Here is a 24,081-nt window from a genome sequence, read left to right as displayed (position 1 = left end):
AAGAATTGCTCTTGGTATCAAGATTTTGCGAGAGAATCTGGAACAACGTGTAGTGCAATAAGAACCGGTCAAAATGGAGTCAAATTTGGAACAATTTACTTCCCACGTAGCTTGAGTATCCGTATTTAATGCAGAATGTGGGAATATTGAAAGTTGTTCGTAGTTAGATCTATAAACACTTATTAAACAGTGGAATACGTTTTACACCATGAGTTCTTTTGTAAGAGTAAATGAATAATGTCGAAGAAACGTGGCAGATTTCACATTGTAAAATCAAAACAAAACTAACCTACTTGCCCCAAAAATAATAATTGAATATCTACCGGGTCGCATTGTTTTCAAAAAGAAGCCACGGAAAAGTCTCTTGCCAACTAAGGCTACGAACGCGGTCTATATACATGTAGGAAATCACGTAATATGAACGCCCATTATTTTAAACCTCACCCGAGAAAAATCATTTTCCGATGAAAAGTTTATGCAAAATGAAACTGGAGTAAGTTACGCACACGTAATGATCTAATATACGCAGAAATAAATTTAAAAAAATTACTGGACCCCAGATGCGATAATTTACGTACAGTTTTGTACACAGAGAGCAAGTAACCCCAGTTGTCTTCACCGAAGATACTTCCTGGGCAAGGTATTCATCGAAAGTTGGATTGCGTTTTTACCTCTATCGTCCCAAATACTTTCCAGCTGTCACACGAGCCGGGCGCACAGCGAGGGTTTTGTTTGCCTGTTACAAAATACATGTATCTCCTGTATTATAGGTTCATCGACAAACTTCCACATTTTTTTATGGGCTGTGGAGACACGGTAAGACGAGAATCGATGTGGAAATATTCCTTGCAACGTATTTAAAATGTTTCCCATTCACCACTTTTGTTTACACTTACAAACTACATAATGTTTTGCTTTAAAATCTTTCGTTCCATTCAGCCACCCTGCACCCTCGTACGCCACGGACATGCGCGTACAGCATCACGTACGTGTGTGGCATGTTATTACTCCAAAAGTGCGAGTCATTGACGGTTGGCTGAGGTCCCCTACTATGCGAACATTCTTCAGGTCTATAGTCCTATTATGCATTACAAAAAAGCCTTTACTAAACCCTAAAAGTAATAAAAATGTACTTGTAAAATTTAGTAAAAATGACTAGGCATTAGTCAGACTAATCCAATTAAAACTTAATATGCGGGTTATTAACATGTTAAGCAAAATAGCAGGCCTCTGTTTTATTTTTTAGAAGAAAGTGAGAGGGCGCTCCCTTTTTATGTACGACTTTGAGACGAACTCTGGATGCTTGAGAAATTTCTGATCTGTTCCACGCAGAACAGCCTTTTCAACCCCTTCCTGCCCGTCTTTTTCGCCACGATGAAGAGCAAGAAGATGGCCAGCCCGAGCAGTGAGTTCAGAACGGCGAAGATCCATTGGAAGACGGAGGTGGCCTCCTCGACAGCGAGGAACCCGACCGCCCAGGTCCCACCCAGCAGCAGGCTGATCGGTAGCATTAGGCGACCGTGGCGGATGGCGGCGTCCACGCGGGTCTCACGGCGGGTGCGGGTGGTCTCCACGCGCTGGCAGACCAAACGGCGCACGAGGAGAACAAAGACGAGGACGTTGAAGAGAAGCATTACGCCAACGGGAAGGAGAACGCCAAAGTAGAGCGCGTTGCCAGGAGGCAAGAAACAGCTACCAAAAGGAAAACAAGTCATGTAAGAAAAACAATGCTGTTGGCAGTTTCGTAACAACATTTCTCATGGCCATTAACATAAATTTATCGATACACCAACCATACAGCTGTAGATGACCTGTACCAGAATTTCAGACCATATCCCTTCTACCGTAATTAACATCCCACCGAGTCCCCAAATGCGCCACGGTGGAAAATCGTGCTTAAAAGCAAGAAAGAAGGCCCCAAAGACAGCCGAAGTATACGATGAATTTGCCTGCCTTCTGGGTACTTACTATGCTTCTTGGAGTTCCCATTCTCCCGTTGTCAGATACGGTACCAGAAATGTGAAGGCTGCCACCACCATGGGGACTCCTTGGAAAGCAGGCATAATGTCAATAGAAGTGTCACTTGTCTTTACAAGTGTATGTCCTTACCGAGTTACAGCTGACAGTTACAATGACACTGTTGCCATGAAAGTCTTTCAAGCAAATAATTTAGCGAATGATAGTGTAACATTCTAAGGAGCAATAAAATCATGTCACCTAGTTCACATGAATTCTCTCATAATCTTCCAGGATTGCTGGTGATTAAAACAAAGGTTATCTTCCATATCTGAAAACAAATCTTATTAAGAACTATCTGTAATTCATTAAGAACTCCTGGGACTTACCCCAGCAAAAAAGCATCAGCTTCACCAGGTACCGAGTCAAGAGAAGCCTTTGCGTGATGACCAGCAGGTAGAAGAGATTCATGGCCTCAGCCGAGGCCCAGCAGACGGACGTTAGGAAGAAGTACTGGATAAGAGCGGCCATGACGATGCAGGTGACCGGTGATTGAGCCTGTTCGATGCCAGCCAGGAAGACCACGTACAGGGCCAGGAGGGACACGCACAGGTTGATTAGAGACTTCTTGGCTGGATTGTTCCTCAACTCACTGGACATTTAACAAGATAGTGAGAAATACATATGAAACCTTGCTTCTAATGGAGAATCCTTCAGCGAAGTGTTTACTTTTTGTCACCTTTTGACCTCTTTATCTAAAGCTTGAATCCTGTCCAGGCTGACACAAAAATAGGCTTCTCCAGACACGAATTTATTTCATTTTTCTACTTCAAATACGTTTCCTTCCATTTCTGAACTCAGTATTAAACTGTTCCCAGACTCGTGGGTTTCTCCAGGTTTCTTAGAGTTCGCGGCTGTAGAGGCTAACCTGTTCCTTTTCAGGGAACTCTTGAAGTAAATACGCTATTTACTACAACATATGTAGGTAGGCCTACCGAGGTAGGACAGGACTTTACAACAGGATATGCTCACCGATAACTCAGGCACGCCAGAATGGTCAGCGCCAGTGCTACAATGGATATGGCGCATCCAACCTTGCTAACGACGTCCAGCACATAATCTTTGATATCACCAGTGTAACTCTGAAGAAAAACGTAACACGAAAAAAGACACCTTGTTGTTGGCATGACAAGCATGCACCAGAGTACATGATCACAGGTGCTTGGTGGATCCCTAAGGTCCCAGATATTGCACAGGGCCATGCTTACTGATCAAAATGTTGAAAAGTATAAGTCACACATAAGGAGGCGAAAAGAAAGATACTCTACGCACTACAAGAATGGCAAAGCTAGTCAGGTGATCACAGTGGCAGACTACAGGACTGCTTGCACCGCTTGTCGTCGACCGAGTGCATCCTTCGGTTGACCAGTTAGTAGACTCGACGTCCCAGAAGACGCACACCGGTTCGTTAGTCAGCGAAGCCTGAAGCAACCAGACAACGATCATTAATGTTAAAAAAGGTTCCAAAGCAGTCATGGTGGACAAAAAGTGGTTGGCATAATTCTGCAGCATGATTCCGATCAAAATGATCAAACACCGTCTACTCCCGGGACTTTTCACCCGAGTAATTTGTCCAGAAATGTGACGATCTAAAGGAATTACAGCTACATAGTTCTCGTTCGAGGACAGTAACTGTGACTGTACCTTTGAAACCTAGATCGATGATTGTTACAAAGACAGGTTTAGGTGACGTGGACTCACGTTTGTTGGTATGAACGACGTTATCACAGGACTAGCCAGGTTCTCAATAGTTTCATCCGGGCTACCTACAATTGCTGAAATGACGCGACTGTTGACAAACAGCCGGGTCCCGTTGGGCAAGGCAAACGATCCAGGTGTTTCCCGTTGGAACAGTATGGAGTTGAGGTACACCGTGAATACAACGGGAGGTTCTGAAACCAGTATGGGATTCATTGATACATATATGAACAAATACAGCTGCCAATCTGTACACCAAACATGCACAAGTCTCAAAAGCCGTCTGTGAAGCAACGTCTGATGTTTGACATGCAATGCCAAGAATACACAGTGCTACCAGGAAATCACTTTGGCAATTTTTGGATGTTGTCGTCTTTGTTAAGTAACAGTCAAAAAGCACCACAACTGCCAGAATTTTTAATCACGTGACATTAGGGAGCTAAAAAACTGCAACACTTCGAATCTGAAAGTGTGAAGGAAATGTAACATTGGGAATAAGGAAGTGTCAAAGAATGACAATCTCAATAAGGTCACGTAGTATTAACACGTTCAACATCAAAGATGGAAGTGTAAAAAATATGCAGGGATCAGAGTGTCCAGGATTTGTAAGTGTCAAATAATGCTACACTGAATCAGTGAGTGTCCAATAATTCTACTAATCTACTCAAGAATCAGAAAGTGTCAAAAATGCAACATCAAGGACTGGGAACTGTAAAAACTAAAGAATGTCAGGGTTCGGGGATAAAGAAAAATGCAACATCGAGGTTCAGTTGGTGTTCAAAATGCTATATGAGGGTCAGCATATGTCAAAGAACTGCAACATCAAGGATGGGAAGGTGTTGGAGACATGCAACAGCAATGACCACGAAGAGTCCAAGAAAATTGACTTTACATCAAGGAACTCGACGGGTGTCAAGGCAATACAAGAATCAGGAATCCTCAAACAAAGTGCAACACCACGGACTTGGGAAAATCAGGCAGGGAAAGCAGAATTGTCAACACTGATATTTCGATTACGGGGGAGAAAAAATTACAAGGTAACAGGAATACAATTAAACGATAGATGTGTGTACCTTCGCGGGAAACTTGACTGAACACCTCTGCGGGTAGACCGATGAAGGCCTCGGCCCTGTCCGGCGGCATAACAATAGGGTCTGTGTATAGTCTCTCATCGTTGTTTTGGAAAGTGTTGTCGAGGGTGCCGTCGCGGGAGATGCTGGCATAGCCCAGAAGCGTATAAGTGTCGTTGGCCTGCCGGCGTGGCTGGACTACCTCCACGGCCAGGTTCTTCGTTACCCAGGACAGGTTCCCCCGCACGTAGGTCAGCTGTTCCTCGAAGGATCGCTGGATTCGAGCAGCCGAGTAGCTGCCTGCGAGCACTTCGTCCGGGAGGTTGAGGAGATTGTCCACCATCATGATGACATTCTCAGTTGCCTGTGAGACGTTTTGGAATATTGAGATCTGAGTAATAAAAAATGCCCCTGGAAGTAGACACCGTAGCCATGAACATCATACTGATGACGTCGGAAAAGTTGCTTTCCTGTTATGAACATATTTTACTAATCTGGTAACATTTGAGGAAGAAATGAATTCATGTACCCAAATGTTGTTGACTTTGTTACATGCCTGATCTCACTTGATATTTGAGGCTGTCTAAATCAAAGGATACATGTGCTCTTTTAATTGCTTTTATACATACCGGCGTTGATGATGATCTAACATTGACGATGTTTTCCAGTGTAGTTGCAGTCGATGCAACACCCGCCGAGTCGATTCTGTCGTAGTTGCTGGTTGCGTTAGCTAGGGCTGTGGATATCAGCTCTAAATTGACCTCCGCCACAGGTATCTGTTGATGCCACCAAAGTATTTGCTTTTTAGCAATCTTTAAAAGCTACCATGGAAACTTTGCATTACAATCTGACCGAACCACAGCTGATATAAAGTTTGCAGAACAGTTCATGAAAAAGCTGGTTTTTGCAAGGCATTCTGCTAGACACGTGGGGACATCAGGTTTGAGATTCGATTCAAAACCATGAACACGACGGTGAAATGGTGTTGTGTCAGCACGCCATCGTTTAAGCCGCCCTCGAACTTAAGTTTGCCCCATTTCATGTCTGTTTTCAGTTCATAGCATCAAGAGTAGAAGTCAAAGATTCATTTCCTATTTGAGATCATTTGAATAGAGGCTGCACATGGCAGCCATCTCTCCGGTAACTGATTTTGCTATGGAGGGATAGCACATAAGGTCTACTCATGTGTATCCCTGCAGAACTAAAGTTCTTACCGGAATAAATGGCTGCCATGCATAACCTCTCTAAGAAATTGTTTGATAAATTCCATTTCTTAGGTTTAAAAAGCAATGCTTATAGAAGAAAATGAGCATAGTGTCACAAGATGATAGTATACCAGTGACAGATGATAGAGAATGTCGGTGACATCACAGGTCGGGGAAATGTCGCAGCCTCGGAGACCACTGTTGACATCGGTGAAACACTTGCAAGGAGCGCCTGAGAAAGGAAAAAAGAGGTGACCAGCTTTACACTGAAAACTTTATTAAAGTGCCTTTGTTTGGCACGTCTGCTTCAACATAAAAATGTCGTTTTGAAAGGCTGTTGATGACAACATCGCCAGAAATAGACTCCATGGAATTTATCATTGAATCAATATTTAAAAAAATTCAAATCTTACCTGGTCTTTTGTAACATATCCCACCATTATTGCAAGAATTGCTCTCACACAACTCCATTTCTAAAAAGAAGAAAAACAATACTTTTTTTCTGTCAGACTAGTTTGTCATCAGAATGTTATGACGGAGAAACCACTGTTTAAAATACTTTGAACTCTTACAAAGAAAGAGGTCGCAGAACTACTTCTGGTAAACTGAAACTGAGAAATATCGAAGTGATGTAGTTTTGTGCTACATTTTTCTTTTACTTATATACACATGTATAGTGTTTGGCTCATAAATGTATCCTTGTACAGATTAATTACCGTGGCATACCTTTCGACAGGACAGAAAGTGCACATTTGTTTCGAATGAAAAGACATGAGCGGGGAACTTGAATTTTCTCATTTACCGAATTCACATTTAGGTCCGTAGCGACCGTTGTCACAGAAGCACATGAACCCATTTATCTGGTTGAAGCACGTACTGCCGTCGGAACAGGGATTACTGGCACACTCGTCTCTATCTGCTGGAAAAACTGGGGTCAGATTTGAAATGGATCGTTAACGTAGGATTTCAATCTCTGCAGCCTCTACGAGTATTAAAAGTTTGCTTTTATCACTTGAAAATGTTCAGCCGCCTCCCCTATATATCTTGCCTGCTCGTGCGATTCTAGATTGGAGGTTCCGGCTTGGTATCATTTGAACCCACGATGGAACAATTTTCAATTTGTCCAAACGTTGTATGCCCATAAGAGCTTTGGTAGCTGGTGACGAGGCCGACTTAGAAACAACGCTTGGCTTTTGAGAATGGCCGTACATAGGTTCCTGTGCTGCCACCAAGCGGACGAACTGACCTTGGTTCTCACAGTTCTGTCCGCCGTATATAGTTGGGCATGCGCACGTGTAGCCATCGGTGTCTGGAGACGCTGAGCAGGTCCCCCCGTTGATACACGGCTGAGAAGAACACGCGCCGGTTACTGTGGATTAACAGGAAAGCAGAAATGCTGTGAAATCCACCAAGTACAATCAAAGTCACTTCTTAAGTCAAGACACAAGCAGTCATGCCCATAAGAAATGCCTTCACAAGTCCAGTTAGAGTCCACTTACAGAACAGTATGCCAAGGAACCACTTTCATAATCTAATCACCTACCTTGAGTTGCTGATCTTCACTTGAGACAGGATGGCTATGGTGATTGACTTGTGAGGGCTTTTTGAACGAGTCGACGACAAACACTGCCCTAATTTTTCAGTTCCATCGGTCAAAATTTGACCACAACTTGAAAAAAATATTTGAAAGCTGATCTGTTTGTCAACATCGAGCAAACTGCCTCTTTTCGTGGAATGCAAATCAGGTCTTTGCGCCAGTACTGGTCAACTTACTCTCCGTTTGACAATTGGGACCAGTGTAGTTACTCGGGCATTGACATCTGAAGCCATCCCGGCTGTAAGCCCACGGCAGACACGTACCACCGTTGTAGCACATCTGTGGATATCTACAGGGGTCGGGGCCTCGGGACAAAATAAGGAAATTTCAAGTCGTTATATCCTTGCATGTGAGATATGGTACATACAATTTGACCCTAATTAGCTTGACATTTTAAAAGTTGAGGGATGCTTTTTTAAAAATCAACTTCTCTGTAAGAAGAAGTCAAAAGTTGCTAGTTGTTATTTATTTCTACGCCCTAGTCTAGTGAGAAGGATCCTTCAAAGTACTGAGTGATGCTTCACAACTTTCTTTGCCAACACTACATGCGTAGTTTTAGCTAGAAATACAATGTAGCTGCACCGATTTTCTGAGTATTGTCCTGATCCCCAAAACTGTTCCAACGCAACATCTGTAGTAGATTACACTTTTCAACCTTCTTTTACTTTAGGAATGTTTTTGTTCGAGGAACGCTTTTGTTTTGGAAATTCCTTGGTGTGCGGGTTTCAACCAACGTATAGCCTTGGGTTTCTTTTTAATCAATATCTGTTCTCTGACTGCACATGGTAGAGTTCGTGTCTCTTCGGTGCCTCTGGTATTTGAGCTTGGTGCGGTGGTAACGTAAGTTTTTGCCCTAGTCTGTTCTGTCGCTATTCATGAAGTCAGTATTTTTCTGTTCCAATCTCTTTTATAGGGGACCCTCGTGGGATGGCTGAAAAATACATGGACAAAGTCCTCGGCAGGTAAAGTGTGTACTCACCCATTTCACACATCGCTCCGTCCTGTAAGGCACCACACAAACATCTAGCAAGACCGCCTTCAAAGCTGCATTGTCCTCCATACAAGCAAGGACTCAACTGACACGGATCTACGTGCAACGCGTGACCAAATAGTGAACAGCTTTGTACTCAATTCATCATCATAACAATACTGAGTCACGGAGAGCTCAAGTTAAATGAGGTGCCACTCAGATGACCAGTCACGGAGGCGAGGGATTCTCTCTGTCTCAATACGTGATGATATGACGTATTTGATTTGTCATGGACTTGCGACATCACTTGGCTGCAATTCTGCAGCCGAGTCTCTATTCCATCAAAAGGTGTTTGTAATATTGCACGTCATTTTCCTCCATTAAATCCTGCTATAGACTCAGCATCCTACCGGGGCCAATTTCACAGAAACTCTGGAAATTTGCCTGGCAAGGAGGATTTGTTTCAAAACTGAAGGTACCAGCACATTACAGGCTTGCTAATATTGCCTACTCGACAGATGGAATCACACCGTGGATATGCCACTGGCTGATTAATTACAGATGTTGCAGTTGATAAACTGTAGAATCTTAAATAGACATAAACTACCTTTTTCGCAACTTAGACCTGCTGTCCCTTGGACCGGGCACTCACAGATAGCGTCAGTGAACTGCGTGGCCGTGTCATCAACTGCAAATTTCACAGAACCAAAGTCAGATTGTTCCCCAAGAGGCACTCGCTTTAGCATTGCAAGGTATGTGGCAAAGAAGGTGGGTACAAACAGCTTTTGATTCTGTTAAAACTACACCCGACTATTCGAAATTTAGAGAGATGCACGACGATCTCTTCAAATTCAGTTGGTTACTTTAGCACTTTGGATATTAGACATTTACATGGCAGCTTCAGTGAAGATTTTCTGAGAGTGCGCTGCTCTAGTGGGAATGACGGTTTTTAAGATCTCTCTGAGGATGAAGTCAAGAATCCTGGACTTACATGTCTGGCATCGGGTACCGCTATAGCCGACATGACATCGACAGGAGAACTCTGTGCCGTTTGACACACAAACTCCTCCATTCTGGCAAGGGTGACCTGAATATAAGAGCAGGATTTGTGCTAAGAGGTTACGTCAGAAATGCCTCGGGCATCAAGCCTCTTCGGAGACACGAATGATAACAGGGACTTTGTCAAAATCTCTTCCAGCCGTATATTAAATACAGATCGCTACTGCATGTTATGTTCGGTGACACTGACACCGGAAACATATTAACTTCCAACTTCCAGATAACTAGATCATTTCATAAGCAGGGAAGCCTTCCACCAAATCTCAGTGTTGTAGTCGATACCTCTAAGACTACCTCCAAAGCAAGAACTCACAAGGCGATCACAAGATTATGAAGAAACACACGGCCTTCAGTTTGAATTCAATTCACATGCTATTCAGATGAGCTTCAACAAAAAGTATTTCTTTGTCACTGTTTCCCCTGTTACTGTGACTAGTCTGGGAAAGCTCTTGGTCTTGCACGTGCCTCGCACAACACTTAAATTTGTCTGCAACTTCTACATGTGGAAGGGAATTATTGCCGCACACCTGGATGACAAACAGAAGCAAAAACTATCATTTCTGTACATATATTCAGTGATGCCCCACATGAGGCTAGCTGCCCACATTGGTGTATACCATCCGCCTTTCTCTACGAGACTGTGTTCAGTTTAATGACAACGAGGCAGTCTGGATACTCCAGCCAAGAGTGATCTGTTTACTTTAAGTAAGTACCTTGTAATATCTATCTATCCTTTAGTCTTGCCGGAAAACCTGATCAACTTGATCACTAGGGTATTTTATTAATTCCCACCCTACTCAGGATACTTTACTTGAAGTCAGGGTCAAGTTCGATCAGCAACCATTCAACAACGGCTACCGGTAATCGATTTTGGCTGGTACCCTGTATCTATTTTTTTTTTGGTTATCAATGGAAAATGGACTAGCAGTCGACAAATGACAGCGGATTGAACTGAACGCATGATGGAATACCGATACTCATTAAGTTTGACACCAATATTTGATCTCATTTGCTTACGTCTGACGATGGCCGTCCTGAACTCTATGATTTCGCTGCTAACCGTTAGTCCATGTGCCCTTAAGGTAAATGACAAGAAATGTGCGAGTCGTTAAACTCGGTTATCTGAAAGAAACGGGGGAATATTCTGCTTACATCCTGAATCATAGTCTCAACTGTGCAAAATCACCGAACAGGAGGAATTCAAGAATTCGACCCCTGTTTTATTTTGAGAATGCCTTACCGGAAAAGGAAATCACAGTAGGGCGAGCCGTTAGCAATCCAATTGAAGACATTAACTCCGGGTACAGGCTCAACTCCTAACGAGGAGAGGGTGATAGTGTCATTCTCTGCCTGACAGGAGACCCCTCTAAAAGTGCGGTCTGCCGGCGTTAGCCATTCGCCCGTGGGTCCAACCGGAACGCTAGCGTTCATCCCCCAAGCCTGCAGAGAAAATCCTCGCAAGGGCCTCTCCCCGTTGAAGAAGAACAGCACTAATGGACAATAAGCGACAGAGAAAATAGACAGGTTATCTTATGTAGTAGCTTTTCAACAAATTTCGGTAATTTAACGACGTCGGACTCTGGTACATTATAGAAGTGCTGAAGCATCTTGGTCTATTTTCAAGATGTATTGGTCTACATTACTGATGTGATCTTGGTCTACATTACTGATTTGCCTATAGTGTAATTCGACCAGCAGAATTAGAATCCATTTCTGAGGTGGAACAACGCTCGTTGACAGGTGGAACGCGCGCGTTACATGCCTCTTCGACCAAACTGATTCGTAAGTGACTTCGTCACAAAGGCAGACGCGCCACGATTTCTAGGCTTTCATTGGACAATCGCTGAAGTTGTGCGTTAACTTCTACGTAAACGACGATCAATGCATGTAACCCTATGTTCAGTGCACGTATGCAGTGGGCGTGCTTTAAACTGAAGTGACGTCACACTTACGAACCGGATAGGGTGTCGTGATTTGCCAAATGCAGGTGCGCGTCAAGCTGAAGAATGTGCGTGTGAGTGCGGTGCTACCGTAGTTAGAGCGTCTAATCGGATCAGTCTATCGACAAGAATATAACATCAAATCAGTGCTTTGAAATATGTGATTGCCGAGCTTTCGGTAACTGAGTACCTTCTTCAGGGCAAGCAAATTCAGTTCTGAATGAACGTGGAAAAATCCATGTTCATTCCCCCTGGATGCAGCGTTCCAAGTTCGAAAATGACGCGCTGCTTCAGTTCCTTACGCTGTACATCGGATGACACTTTCCGCAGGATGCAGACGCTTACGTCACCGAGGGTATGTGGCGGCGCGCAAAAAGGCTGTGCAACAGTGAGACCAGGTGTTTGTTGGCGCACCGCGAAGCGGTCACCAAGGCGACGCTTGGTCTCTCAGATGTACAGTTTACCACAGCGACGACATGTAATGCAATAAGCCACATAACTAGTATGATCCCCGCGTATTCTGTAGCTACTGCAGGGGCCGACGACCGACGGGCTGTTAACTATGTAGGGGCAGGTGCTACATCTGAGGCGCTGACTAGGGGAATTGCTGCCTGCTTTTGACGGCGAGACGGAATCCAACCGGGAACGTACAACCATGTCTCCGACAGAACGATCGCGCCTAAACGCGCAAATTTGGGTTCGGCGAAAATGGAAGCTGTGGCCTTATCATTTCCCAGTGCACGGAAATGTTTGAGAATAATATTGGGTTCAAGTCTTTAGCCAAGGCGGATCGCTGTGCTTGCACCTTTGGCAAGACTTTCTGGCAGCAATTACGTCAATTATGGAAGGAATGGATATCCCTGGTTATGGCAGAGATGGATATAGCCGTTTGGATTTAACTTTTTACCCCTGTCTCCGCAGGACCCGATGTACATGCACTCCCCAGGTAGATTACTCAAACTTGTTACATATCTGATTTTGACAGAGACGTTGTTTATCGATGTTATTATGCATCGATGTTATCGATGTTTATCGATGTTATTATGCTCAGACATTTCTGAAAGTTTCGAACGTATCACTCGAACGATAAAGAATCGACTTTTGCTGCAGGGATATAGGCGACTGCAACCGGTGTCGGCTTGGTCTGGCACTACACAACCCAATCAGGACCAGGGCGTCTCCGGTCATGCGCACCCCCGGCTGAGTCTTCGAACTGTGATCGTCTGATCGCACAAATACCCAGCACATTCATTTCTATATCCCGGTTTTCCACCCGGAAGTAAACCCGCATCGATCCTTTGTCACCGTACTTACAACATGGCTACTTAAAGTATTTGCAGTCACGGAGCTCATAGTGCTGTCTGCACACATATATCATAGGCCTGTTTCATTTTACCTGATTTGAAAGCATCTGTCAACATTCCAAAAATGTCGCTCAAATTTCTGAGAGGTCATATTTGCCTCCTGGAAGTAGGATGTAAGGCAGCCCGTGAAAATTACCATGGGATGGCAACATCATGAAAATAAAAAGTCGGCATCCTAACATGCCTGTTTTGCGACATGACAATTAACATTGGGACAGTCTGATGTCGACAATCTGAGAAAATCTCAGTACAGAATGACCACACCCTGAGACATACTTATCGCGGGATGGTTACAATTTAAACAATAGAATGTCGAAATCGTGCACACTCCAAGGACGGCTACATCCCGAAAGGAGAATGTGGGCAACGAGATACTTAGTTAGGAATTGAAACATAAAATTTTAAAGTGACATGTCGACACTACTGTTGTGGAATGACGACGTCGTGAAAGGAGAATGTTGACGTCCTGTTTTGTTACTGTGGGATGATAATACAACGCGGAGATGATGAAACCAGAACCCTTTTTTACTTCGTTACCTTATCATGTCGCGGAAAACATATTTGAAATGTGTCTTTTTTGTGATATACTTATCCCACGCTGATAAGATCTTGTAAAACTTGCGTCGATACATGCCAGGATAAATTAGCACACGATAATCGCCTTAAGACAAATAGAAAATGCTAACTCGCTGTTCAACACCGGATGATCAAAAGCCCTTACCTCGGATTCCGTCGTCCACATCATTCTCTCCGTCGATGGAAAGAGAGTCAAAGCCAGGAGGGTTGACGGTCACGCCACCCTCTCCTTGTTGGAGTTGCTCCGGCAGCTGGCAGCTGGACAACTCGGGACCGTTCTGTGTCCTGGCGGAGTCCAACCAGCTTCCGATGAGTAGCAGCAGGAACAAGCAGCGACACGACCACCACCTATCCATCCTGGTGGCAGTACAGGACCCTGCAGCAAACCGCGGCAGACGTGAACACGCACGAGCCTACGCCAGCAGAGATGGTATAAAAAGGTCGCCGCGAACGGGAGAGGCGGGATTAGAAAAATAAATTCCCATGCAGCGTATCATCTAAAAGAGGCAGCACTCGCCATTTTTTTTTTTGCCCAGCTTGTGGAAAAGTTCATTTCACCTACGTCTCATTTTAAGCTGGCTTTTTGGTGGTAGTAATGCTATTCACTGACCTTTAGGTCAGGGCTATTCTGTGAGGTTTAGGAAAGTAGGGTTTTGCGTGCAAAGAACACAATCACCAACGTTTGAATAGTTGCCGATAGAACTGCATGTATTTTGAAGTACATTTGTTGAAGTAGGAGAATCTTTTGTTGAGTGCAAAAACCATGTTTCTCAATAAAACCGCTGGCCTTTTTTTTCAGCTGAATCAAGAAGTAATCATCCCTAGACGTGCCAAGTAGTACATGTAGCCATTGCTTGGCATGCACAAGTGTTTGTCTACTACGAACACAGGGCAAGGGTTACCCTGGTTTTCTCTGTTTTCTCCGAAGTGCACAGTCTACATTCAGAATTCGCATCTTGGCATGAACAGAAAAAAAAACCTTTTTAGGTCGTTATGGTTGAGCTCTGAAGACAAATGACACTGCGTTCGATTTGGATGTTCCATATTTATTTGAACAGATGAAATCAGAGAAAACATGTTTTCCTTAGAGGTGCTCTTTAATGGTAAGTGGAAACAATTACAATTGGAGTGGGTGGGTGGCAGGGCCGTTTTCGATTTACGTGGCTGTTTACTGAAATTGTACCTGGGACTCGTGCGTAATTTCAAGCAACAAGAGCAGAGATTGGTTCGAAGTTGGAGAGTATTCTGGTTTATAGTGAAAACATCTTGTATAGCCACACAGTGTGGCTACCCTGAAACAACTGTGTGTCTTCCACGCTCATTTACTCTTTGACACTGTGTAAACTGAGGGGTAGAATTGGGAGAAAGTAGTACGAGAAACAGTTTGCAGAATCACTTGGCCAAAGTTACAAAACCGAACAACAGACAAACAAACACAAAGGAAGGAATCGACGGTTAAAATTCGGGAAATCCCAGGTAACGACGCCGCGTCAACAATTGCCACCTGTGTGCTTTCGGGAATGGGACATGGCTCATTTAGCAAGCGTTAAAAACCACACATCAAACTTGACAATTTACATGTATGGAAAAATTCAAAGCAACTTCGGTAGCCAGAGAAAGTTTGGTTGCCCTTTGCTCGCTCCACGTACGCACACACACAAGAAAATTGAAGGCTGGAACCGATACAGCGTAAAGTGTGGCCCTCAAGTTCCTTTTTCTCTTCTAGGAATAAAATATTCTGCTTTGTTCCTTAGATTGCGAAACAACACAATATAATAATGGCTGTAGTGGTGTCTGAGTCCTGTTGGCGTTCGATCATACTCTTCTTCATTGACTTTCTTTCGACTTGGACTTGAAAACGAAAATGTAAATGCTTCCCTGGACAATAATTTTGGGTAAAAGGCACAGAGCAAAGCTGTATGATTGTTTGACAATGAAAAATCTGAGCACAAAGGCAGTGCAAACTCACAGACCAAGAAACCCCAGTATCGGCAGAAAATGCCCTCGCAAGTTGGGACAGCTTTCACGATTCTACACACATTGATCATTTCGCACCGGAAAACCTCTAATCCAGAGTAAAAAATACCCATCAGACAGTTAGATGGTGAACCTCAGAGGCTTTGGGGCGATAGAGTGTAAACAGTCCGTGCGTTTACACGTCATTCGAACAAAAAGTACCGTACCAATAGACGAAAACACCACTGTGTGATCACAGCTGATTGTAGTTAATGTGTCAATCGTTTTAAGGTATTACTATTCTACTAAAGTCGTATCACCACACTGGAGCAAATGCAAACTGAGGCTGCACTTGCAAATTTCTTTGGTTTCAGTGGCCTACTCCGCTTGTTGCCATTCTCACCTTTATAAAGAACACATTCAAAGGATCGAAACTTGGGGATTTGGTGATGCTCACACGTAATGGTTCAGTAAACAACGACCTCCAAACCGCAGTCGCAAAAGTCTGCAGTACTCTCGGCTGTCGTGTGTGGTGACACGGAAGTTTTGGAATTTGTTAACACTGGAGCTTGAGTCGAGAGGCTGATGATAAGAATTTCCAGTCTTAAGTCGCAATGGACATGACAGTTCGAGGTATGTATTATTTTGCATGGAATATACCTGAATCATTTACGTGCGTCTGAAACTGTGTATGCTTGACAAAGATCGCTAACAAAACTGCAGTTTTTCTGGAACAAGACTGAGATTTTGTTGTGTTGCATTAACGATAGTAACTGGAAGTGATCGGTGGCGGTTTTGCATAGGCCTACATGGCGTAGCCAACATGAGTGTGAGGCATTGTACCGGTACACTATGTTTCCAGTTTGAAAGGAATTATTGCAAATATTTTGTTCTTAAGCTCATGCCATTTCACACAAGGTGGTCTGTAATGCAGGCGTGAGTAGATGGACAATTTGGATGTGAAGTGCGTTCTAAACAAGAACAATGATTGAAAATTAGTGATTACTCACGTTATGATTGAATAGTTAACCAGAGGTTATTTGTTCATGAAGTGTTTGATAAAACAGCAACTGGTGAAGTGTGGAATAACATTGTGAAGGTTTTGTCAGTTCATTTTACGATAAATATGCGAATCTTCCGTTGGAATGGAGAGCGTATAGGTTTCTCATTTTTGGCTTTTGTCTGTGTTACGTTCAAGTCATTTTTCCTAGCCCCCACACTGCTAACATTAATTTTGCCTTCTAGTTTAATACCGGTACAGTAATTCGTTTCCTAAACTGGAATAACGACTCATCTAGCCGTGACAACTAATCACCAGGCAGTCAATTACAAATTAATCAGAAATCAGTCTTTAGTCAAGTCCCCATCCCAGGTTCGACGGTCTTTGTAAGTCTCTATAAACGGATAAGTCTTTGTAGGCCCTAATAGCATTAAAGTAACTTAAGGTCTGTCAATTCCTTGTCGTTTTGTTCACTGCCTTAGGCCCATTATTTATAAAAATAAAACTTGTATTCTGCCTTGCGATTTGAAATGTGACTGAAGTGAAACTTCTTGATCTGTACTTTTGCAGGTTTTCTCTTCATCTTCTGCTTTCTACCCGCCAGCTTCGAGCTGGCCCGGTCCCAGTCCACGGACGACACCATGCAGCCGGGGGCCGAGGGCACCTACGTGGTAATTTCAACGCTGCGGAGGCTGAGCCAGCTGACCGAGGACTCCAGTGGAGACCTCCAACCGGACCACGGGTTCCTGCGGCGCGTTGCCTGGGTGGACACCCGGGACGGCACGGCGGCCGGCGCCTACGACCCCAACTACCACGGCGGGATCTGGCGTGTGGACCGCTCCGTCTACGACGCCACGCAGGCCATGCTCGAAGATTCCCGGTACAGCTCCATCTTTGGTCGCATCCGGCAGCTCTTCGACATCAACTGGGACCAGACAACCTGGCAGGATTGCCGTAAGCCGATATACTCGGCCCTCGCTGCTCGCCTGTATTTCCACCGTCTACAATCCACCATTCCTAAGGTAACCCGGTTCACTTTGAAATTGCACTGACGGCAACAGCACCCTAAATCATACAGTCAAATTTGAATGACTCCTGGCTTGTAAAATTGTCATTATTTATCCCAGCTCGCAAATTTAGAGTAAGGCCTGACAGGCTTGAATAACCAACACCAAAATTCATTTGCAAGTATCGCCCGGCTCTTCCATCCACCGCGTATTATCTTTGCTATCAGATCGTGTCTTAATTTGCAGTTCAGTTCTTCTGGGCTCTGTCCATACACTACGGTAGTTCAACGAAAAACAACAACAACAGCAGCAGCAACCCGCAAAAAAATAAATAAAACAACGAAGCGACAGTCTCAAAATTTGTTTATGCTGCCAAACGCTTGTGTCGAGAACGACGAAGATCTGACGCTAACTGCAAAGGATTAAGTTATTTTGTAGCATTTAGCAGTATACTTTTACCAGCATTGAACAATAATATTCCTACGCAGAGACTGTCAGACCAAGCCACGCTTTGGTGGAACGAATACCACACTCGGCCAACTGACACGGTGGAGAACTTCATCCGCAAAGTCTCAGCGCTGGAAGGTAATAGAAACATTCTCTGTCCTTGAAAGACAGCCCCGTCAATTGTCTTTAACGACAACACCGTGAATTGCAGTAAGCTGAAAAGGAGCTAAACATGCCAACAACACTCTTCGTTAACATGATAAATATGGAAACGCATGTAGATAAACAGAAAAGGGAAATAAAACTAAAATACAGGTAATAACATCCATTAAAATGCGTTATTTTTGGCAATAAGAAGAGTTTGTCACTTGAGCCCTTTTCCAGTTATGCTTAATGATGTTAATGATGCTCGTATATTCTTTTTTTCCTTTTTGGGGGAGGGGGTGCAGGGGAATAATTGAAAGGTTAATATGGTTAGAGCCAACCGCCCAGATAAAGCCGTTAAGCTAATCCGAAAGAACTCATTTCAGCTCGTTTTGGGGACAGTAAGCCACAGCTTTGAGTACAGGTGTCAGGGCTGTGACAAAAATTCCATTACACTTTTTTGAGTGTTGTCTCAAAGCTTGATATCTGTGCACGGATACCGTTATCGGTATTTACACTAAGATCGGTTTTAATCTGTTCACTTGGCAAGGTACTTATGCCGCAGTCTGTGCTCTGAACATGGCTAAGACGCGAGACCGCGGCACAGACCTAACAGTGGTGGCAGAGGCCTCAGGGACGGCCGTGGTGGAGGCTACATTGCAGAAAATCAACCGACTGATGACCGAGCAGGACGGCAGCGGTAGCCAGCCGGGGCAGACCGGCCTGCAGGCGGACTTCAACTTCATGCGGCGCCTGGCCTGGGTGGAAACGTTGGACGGCACTGCAGAGTTCACCTACTCCGACCCGGCCTACCACGGGGGAATCTGGCGGGTGGACCGGGGCCCCTTTCAGGCCACTCTGGAGATGACCAACGTGCCTGAATACCGGGCCATCTTCCGCACCATCGAGCAGATCTTCTGCATCGACTGGAAGGAGACCTCTTGGGAAGACTGCCGCAAGCCTCTATACTCGGCACTGGCGGCCCGGTTGTATTTCCACAATCAGAAGCCTGCCATCCCACAGGCAAGTCCACAAAAATGTCTGCTTAAAAATAACTGAAAAACATCAAATCGGCGTCTAAATTTTCTGATAATGTGCTAAGCAAGTATACAACTCCATTACTATTAACTGTGTCTAAACTTTTTCCAAATGAAGCCAGAAATACGGAAGTGAGGCAAGCTCTATTCATTTCCCTATTGCAGGGAGTCAGTGATCAAGCTGAGTATTTGGGAATGCAGGACCAGAGTCGTCCAAATAAGACAGTGACCAACTTCGTCATGAACGTCACCAATCTCGACAGCGAAAGTGGTAAGAGGGTATATCTAATTCAATTATGCTGTGTACTAACCAAAGCAGACGCTATCACCTTCATTGGCAGCACACACCCTTTTTAACTTGAGGTGCGTGCACAAGGTACATGTATTTGACAAAACAAACATTATGGTCAAGTTCAGGCGGCCTATCCTTTGCATGGGTTTCTTGTTCTAGCGCTAGAACGGCTGGAAGATGACCTAAAAAACTGTTCTCGACCAAGGTTGCTGCGCTTGCCAGTTCAGACTTGATACTAAGGCTATGTCCAAAACAGGCTTGTAGAGCTAGGGTTGCATCCGAATCTGTTGCCTAGAGCTAGGTCTAGGTCTCCCCTCCATTGGAAAAGTGCGGAGATGCGTAGACAATAGACCCAGCCGTAGCTCTGGAAGCCCGTTTCGGACACGGCCTAAGGCTACGTCAATAGACCTACAACATAATGACGTAATGCAGTGTTTACCGCGGTGCATTGTGGGTGAAAGCAGCTCTGGTGTTCGTTGAGAACTTGATAAACAAAATGGAACACAGCAGCTCAGATGGACCATTTCGTACGATAATCGGTAGTATACGTTACACATAACGTGTCACGTCGATGCGTTCCTGCAACATCCCCACCTTTCACCCACAATGCACCGCTGTAAACACTGCATTACGTCATTATATTGTAGGTCTATTATCAGAATGTGTTCACGCATTTTCAACGGAGGGAAGACCTAGCTGTAGACAGTAGATTCGGATGCAGTCTATGATCTATAATTGAAACAGGTTTGGCTGGTTTCTCGTCAAGGGGTAAGACACCCGTATCTTGACATTTCCTGAGTGGGTAGCATCTAATCCTTATTAAAAACTGTTTGTCTCTTCAGAATGTCTGGTGCGAGGCATAGACCTCGTCTTTGTGATGGACAGTTCGGGAAGTGTTACCTCTAGCAACTTTGAACTGATGAAGAATTTTGTCCTGGAAGTTGTCGACTTCTTTGACATCGGTCCCGACCGAACTCGCGTCAGCGTCATAAGATACGCCAGTGACGCAAGTATACAATTCAGTCTGAACAAATACACCGACAAGACACTGCTGAAGCAGGCCATCCAACGTATTGAATACAGTGGAGGCGGTACGCAGACCGTGAGAGCGCTGAACCTCATGGAGAGCCAGAGCTTCCTGGAGGGGAACGGAGCCCGGCCCGCCAACCAGGGGCTTCCCCGCGTGGCGGTGGTCATCACGGACGGACAGTCACAGGGGCCCCAGGCCGTTGCTATCCCGGCAGACCGGGCTCGAGAGAAGGGCATCACTCTGTTCGCCATCGGGGTGACATCCAGTGTGAACGACAACGAGCTGAACGCCATAGCTAACAAACCCAGCGAAACCTACGTGTTCCACGTGGACAACTTCCAGGCAATCGCCAACATCGGCGTCACTCTACAGGGTACTACATGCAACCGTAAGTGAAGACGTCACTTCATTCCACCCGTATCAGTTCACTTCCAAAGGTCGTCAAAGTTATTTCACGATCCTTACAATATTCACCAAAATCATCAGAATCAGGCCGATCAGCTTGTATCATCATAATCACCACGATGCCATCACAACAGTGATGATAATGACAGCAATTGAGATATCATTCTGTCACAGCTATCGTCACCATCATTCTCTTGTCTATAGTTCCCTTCTTGTTTGCTTCTGACGAAACAAAGTTCAGTACAGCAGGCCCTTATCACACGATAAAAACAGTATCGACCCCTCTACATTCGCAAAATATTTGACATTTGTCAAATGTATTGTCGAAAGCAGATACCCTTCGTGCTTGGGTTGTACCCCAGTGGACTTTCTTTTTTTTACAAAGAATACTTCATAGGCAAGAAATTAATCGGTATATTTATCAAATATTAGCACCAAAACCTTAAGAAAACAACACCATGAAATAAAAGCAAGGATATTGGGACTGCGAGTAAGGCTTTTGGTATTTTTTTCTCCCACAACATCATGTTGAATGAGCCTGAAGCAGCATTCACTTGTAAATTTGCTGGATGCGGCGCTGATTTTAAGAGACATCAGGGGAACGTATTGTGTCTGGAAACAGGCTATATATAATGATCAGAAAATGATCATATCAAGATTACAGTCCCAACTACACTTGCTGTATTTTTGAACAAATATCTAGTCCCCTCACGTGCATAAATCGACCCAACGTTTACAGAAGCCACGCCTATCAGCGAGCCGATCATCAACGGTACGCTTGACGGCGAGGCGACGCAGTACCTGCAGCAAGCGGTCCCCGCCGAGGGCGTCACTCTGGCCATCGAGGCGTCCAATGGCAGCGTGGCCATGTACGTCTCCATCACCACGCCCAACCCCAACGAGGCGCTGCACGACTTCCTACTCGTGGCCGTGGCTGGGGCAGGGTCGGTCGAGGTCTTCCTAGGACCTGAGAACTTCGACGGCCCGGTGACGGTCGCGGCGGGAGGAGGGAGTGCCGGCGGTACCTCACGGAAGAGACGGGTGAGCATGTAACGAAGTAATCATGACTTCAAATCAAGTCTTAAATCTGTCTTAAACTGTAACCAGAAAAGGCCAAAAAACGTAATCTGAACGTAGCCCGAACCACGGCTTCAATTGTAGCTTCGCCGTTTCCCGTCGTACTCGGTCTTAAGTTTGCCATAAACGTCGCCAAAGCATTGCCTCGAACTTATTTTTAATACAGCTTTTAACACAATCTGGACATGTCCTTCTGGTAGTGAAAAGTCACTTCCAAAATAAGAAAAAAGATATCGTGTGTTTTTGGACTGAATTTGCTGGTGTCAAGAGATCTCTGGACCTTGTATGGAAACCGTTTAACGTATAGTATTTTATTTTCATATTCACAGGATGTACCAAATAGCAACCAGACTTTAGCTGGTTCCCCGATTGGCACGGTGTACATGACCATACAAGGGCGGCTTGCAGAGAACAAATTCGTGCTAGTGGTGGACAGAGGTGATGTCACCGAGCCCTCCACGACCAAGCCGGCTACGGACGTTGGCGTTGCAACGGCTACGACTGTGGCTTATCGTCTCCTGTTGGCACTGACTATCGTCACAGCGGCCCTGGTTCCAACTCTGTTGAGTTGCTAAATGTCCCATTTAGAAGTCACGTGTTAAACACTGCGATTCATAATAGCGCGCCTCCAAGAGTTTGCAATGCGTTGGCCAATCACCATGCGTAAAATCTGTGTACCCAATGCGCGTGTGGAAAGGGTCGACAGATTTCGCACATTGTGACTGGCCAACGCTGTGCAAAGTCTCGGAGGCGCACTATCCGGTTCGTAAGTGTGACGTCACTTCAGGTTAATCCACCTCCACTGCACACGTGCACTGCACATAGGGTTACATCGCCGTTTACATGGAACCATGGAACTGGAAGTTAACGTGCAACTTCAGCGATTGTCTAAAGATAGCCTGCAAATCGTGGCGCGTCCACCTTTGTGATGAAGTCACTTACGAACCGGATTGTGAAACGACCGTATTATATAGGTCCGTATAAAATACACTTATTGATCCGTATACTATAAGAGGTAAGTCTCTGAGTAAAGAGTTTATAAAAGTGAAAAGCCGCCATCTTTTTCACCGATGCATTTGTAAAAAGTAACAGGTTAAACAGCATATCCATTTATGCAGCAAATAAACCCGCTAAGCGATACTTTTACGAAAGTGAGATTACTTTAAGCATATACAGTAATCGTGTATCTATAAGAACTTTTTTTCATGGCTGTGTACAAAAGAGAAAAATTTAACCAAAAATAACCGAGTCCTGAGTTTTGTGAGGACTACTGCGTAATGTCAATGGATTTTATAAAGAAGTGACACCCTTAGCTACTCGAGTTTCGCAAGTACAGATGCTGCTACTAGTAAAAAGAATTCCAACCAACTCCTATTATGCTTTCGCTGGTTATTTGTGGTACTTGCCAATTTGTCCTTTAATTAAAAAAAACAATTTGATCATTATGACAGCTTCACCCAAGTACGAAGATGGTCGGAACAAAACTTTTGATTAGATTTCAACCTTCATACCATCGAAGGATAATTGTTATTTTTTTCCCACTCGCTCCTCTCTCTGTTTTTTTGGCGAGATACAAGGACTGGAAAGCGGTCTACTCCTCCATGTTTTGACTTCAGGCGATGACGGCCAACATCTCATAGGGTGCATCCCATTCGCCGAGCGCGTTCTTGCTATTGAATTTCATAATGGAGGAATACAAAAATGATTAACGTACACCGAACAAACAAAAAACAATGTTAAATAAAGAAAAAGTTGTTCTGAAATCGAGCTAAAGCTTTGATATTTCTGCATGCTACGTTTACGAAGTGCCTTTCAAAAAAACAAGGAACTGGACGGTGACGGCAGTGTCTCCTCCCCCCTAAACCCTCAGACTCATAATGAACAATGAAGCACCTGCTCCGCCAGCAATGGCTGGGTAAATAGCAATTGGTAAATATTTCACCGTCCGTGAAATTGTAGTTGATAACATTTGAAGTCGGTATATGCATTGTCAGAGAAATGACCCCTCACCGCTGATCACAAGAAGCCACTTAACGTTAGTTCAGACTAGACGAATGCACAACACTGACATAATGTGGTTGACGTCTTCTACCGCGACTATATTTCACGGTGTGTGTTTTGCAGAGACAAGTACGGAACCAATACCTATGTCAAATGTTCCTCACGTCAGGATCAGCACCCACACCCTTAG

General features: G+C 44.5%; 2 protein-coding genes across 6 annotated transcripts; one reads left to right on the top strand and one right to left on the bottom strand.

The window, feature by feature from the left end:
- Positions 1-94: 94 nt before the first annotated feature.
- Positions 95-13,851, bottom strand: LOC110973494 (adhesion G protein-coupled receptor G7-like). 3 transcript variants are annotated; one of them, XM_022224354.2, is made up of 19 exons: positions 13,641-13,851; positions 10,856-11,105; positions 10,633-10,691; positions 9,548-9,643; positions 9,164-9,244; positions 8,566-8,673; positions 7,763-7,891; positions 7,236-7,358; positions 6,792-6,917; positions 6,403-6,462; positions 6,121-6,221; positions 5,414-5,560; positions 4,788-5,148; positions 3,718-3,908; positions 3,289-3,438; positions 2,989-3,098; positions 2,346-2,608; positions 1,969-2,047; positions 95-1,692 (listed from the first exon to the last, which is right to left on the bottom strand). In XM_022224354.2, the coding sequence occupies exons 1-19, from the start codon at positions 13,849-13,851 to the stop codon at positions 1,272-1,274; spliced, it is 3,066 nt and encodes a 1,021-aa protein (XP_022080046.2). In that variant the 3' UTR covers positions 95-1,271. The 3 variants fall into 3 exon arrangements, with proteins under 3 accessions (XP_022080046.2, XP_087003961.1, XP_087003960.1); XM_087147835.1 differs by lacking the exon at positions 13,641-13,851 and adding an exon at positions 11,291-11,386; XM_087147834.1 differs by lacking the exon at positions 13,641-13,851 and adding an exon at positions 11,283-11,377.
- Positions 11,950-23,258, top strand: LOC110973572 (uncharacterized). Of its 3 annotated transcripts, none has more exons than XM_087147837.1 (8): positions 11,950-12,501; positions 17,022-17,473; positions 17,947-18,043; positions 18,600-19,072; positions 19,252-19,357; positions 20,221-20,796; positions 21,553-21,854; positions 22,220-23,258. In XM_087147837.1, exons 1-8 carry the CDS (start codon positions 12,483-12,485, stop codon positions 22,463-22,465), a joined length of 2,271 nt encoding a protein of 756 aa, XP_087003963.1. In that variant the 5' UTR covers positions 11,950-12,482; the 3' UTR covers positions 22,466-23,258. The 3 variants fall into 3 exon arrangements, with proteins under 3 accessions (XP_087003963.1, XP_022080169.2, XP_087003962.1); XM_022224477.2 differs by lacking the exon at positions 11,950-12,501 and adding an exon at positions 14,194-16,084; XM_087147836.1 differs by lacking the exon at positions 11,950-12,501 and adding an exon at positions 14,194-16,084 and having other exon boundaries at positions 18,600-19,076; positions 19,256-19,357.
- Positions 23,259-24,081: the final 823 nt, after the last annotated feature.

This window comes from Acanthaster planci, linkage group LG17 (genome assembly GCF_054643075.1).
Source record: "Acanthaster planci isolate LZ-2023a linkage group LG17, COTS_SCS, whole genome shotgun sequence".
NCBI lineage: Eukaryota > Metazoa > Echinodermata > Asteroidea > Valvatida > Acanthasteridae > Acanthaster > Acanthaster planci.
Note: the sequence above shows the minus strand (reverse complement) of the source record. Positions and strands in the feature narration are given on the sequence as shown.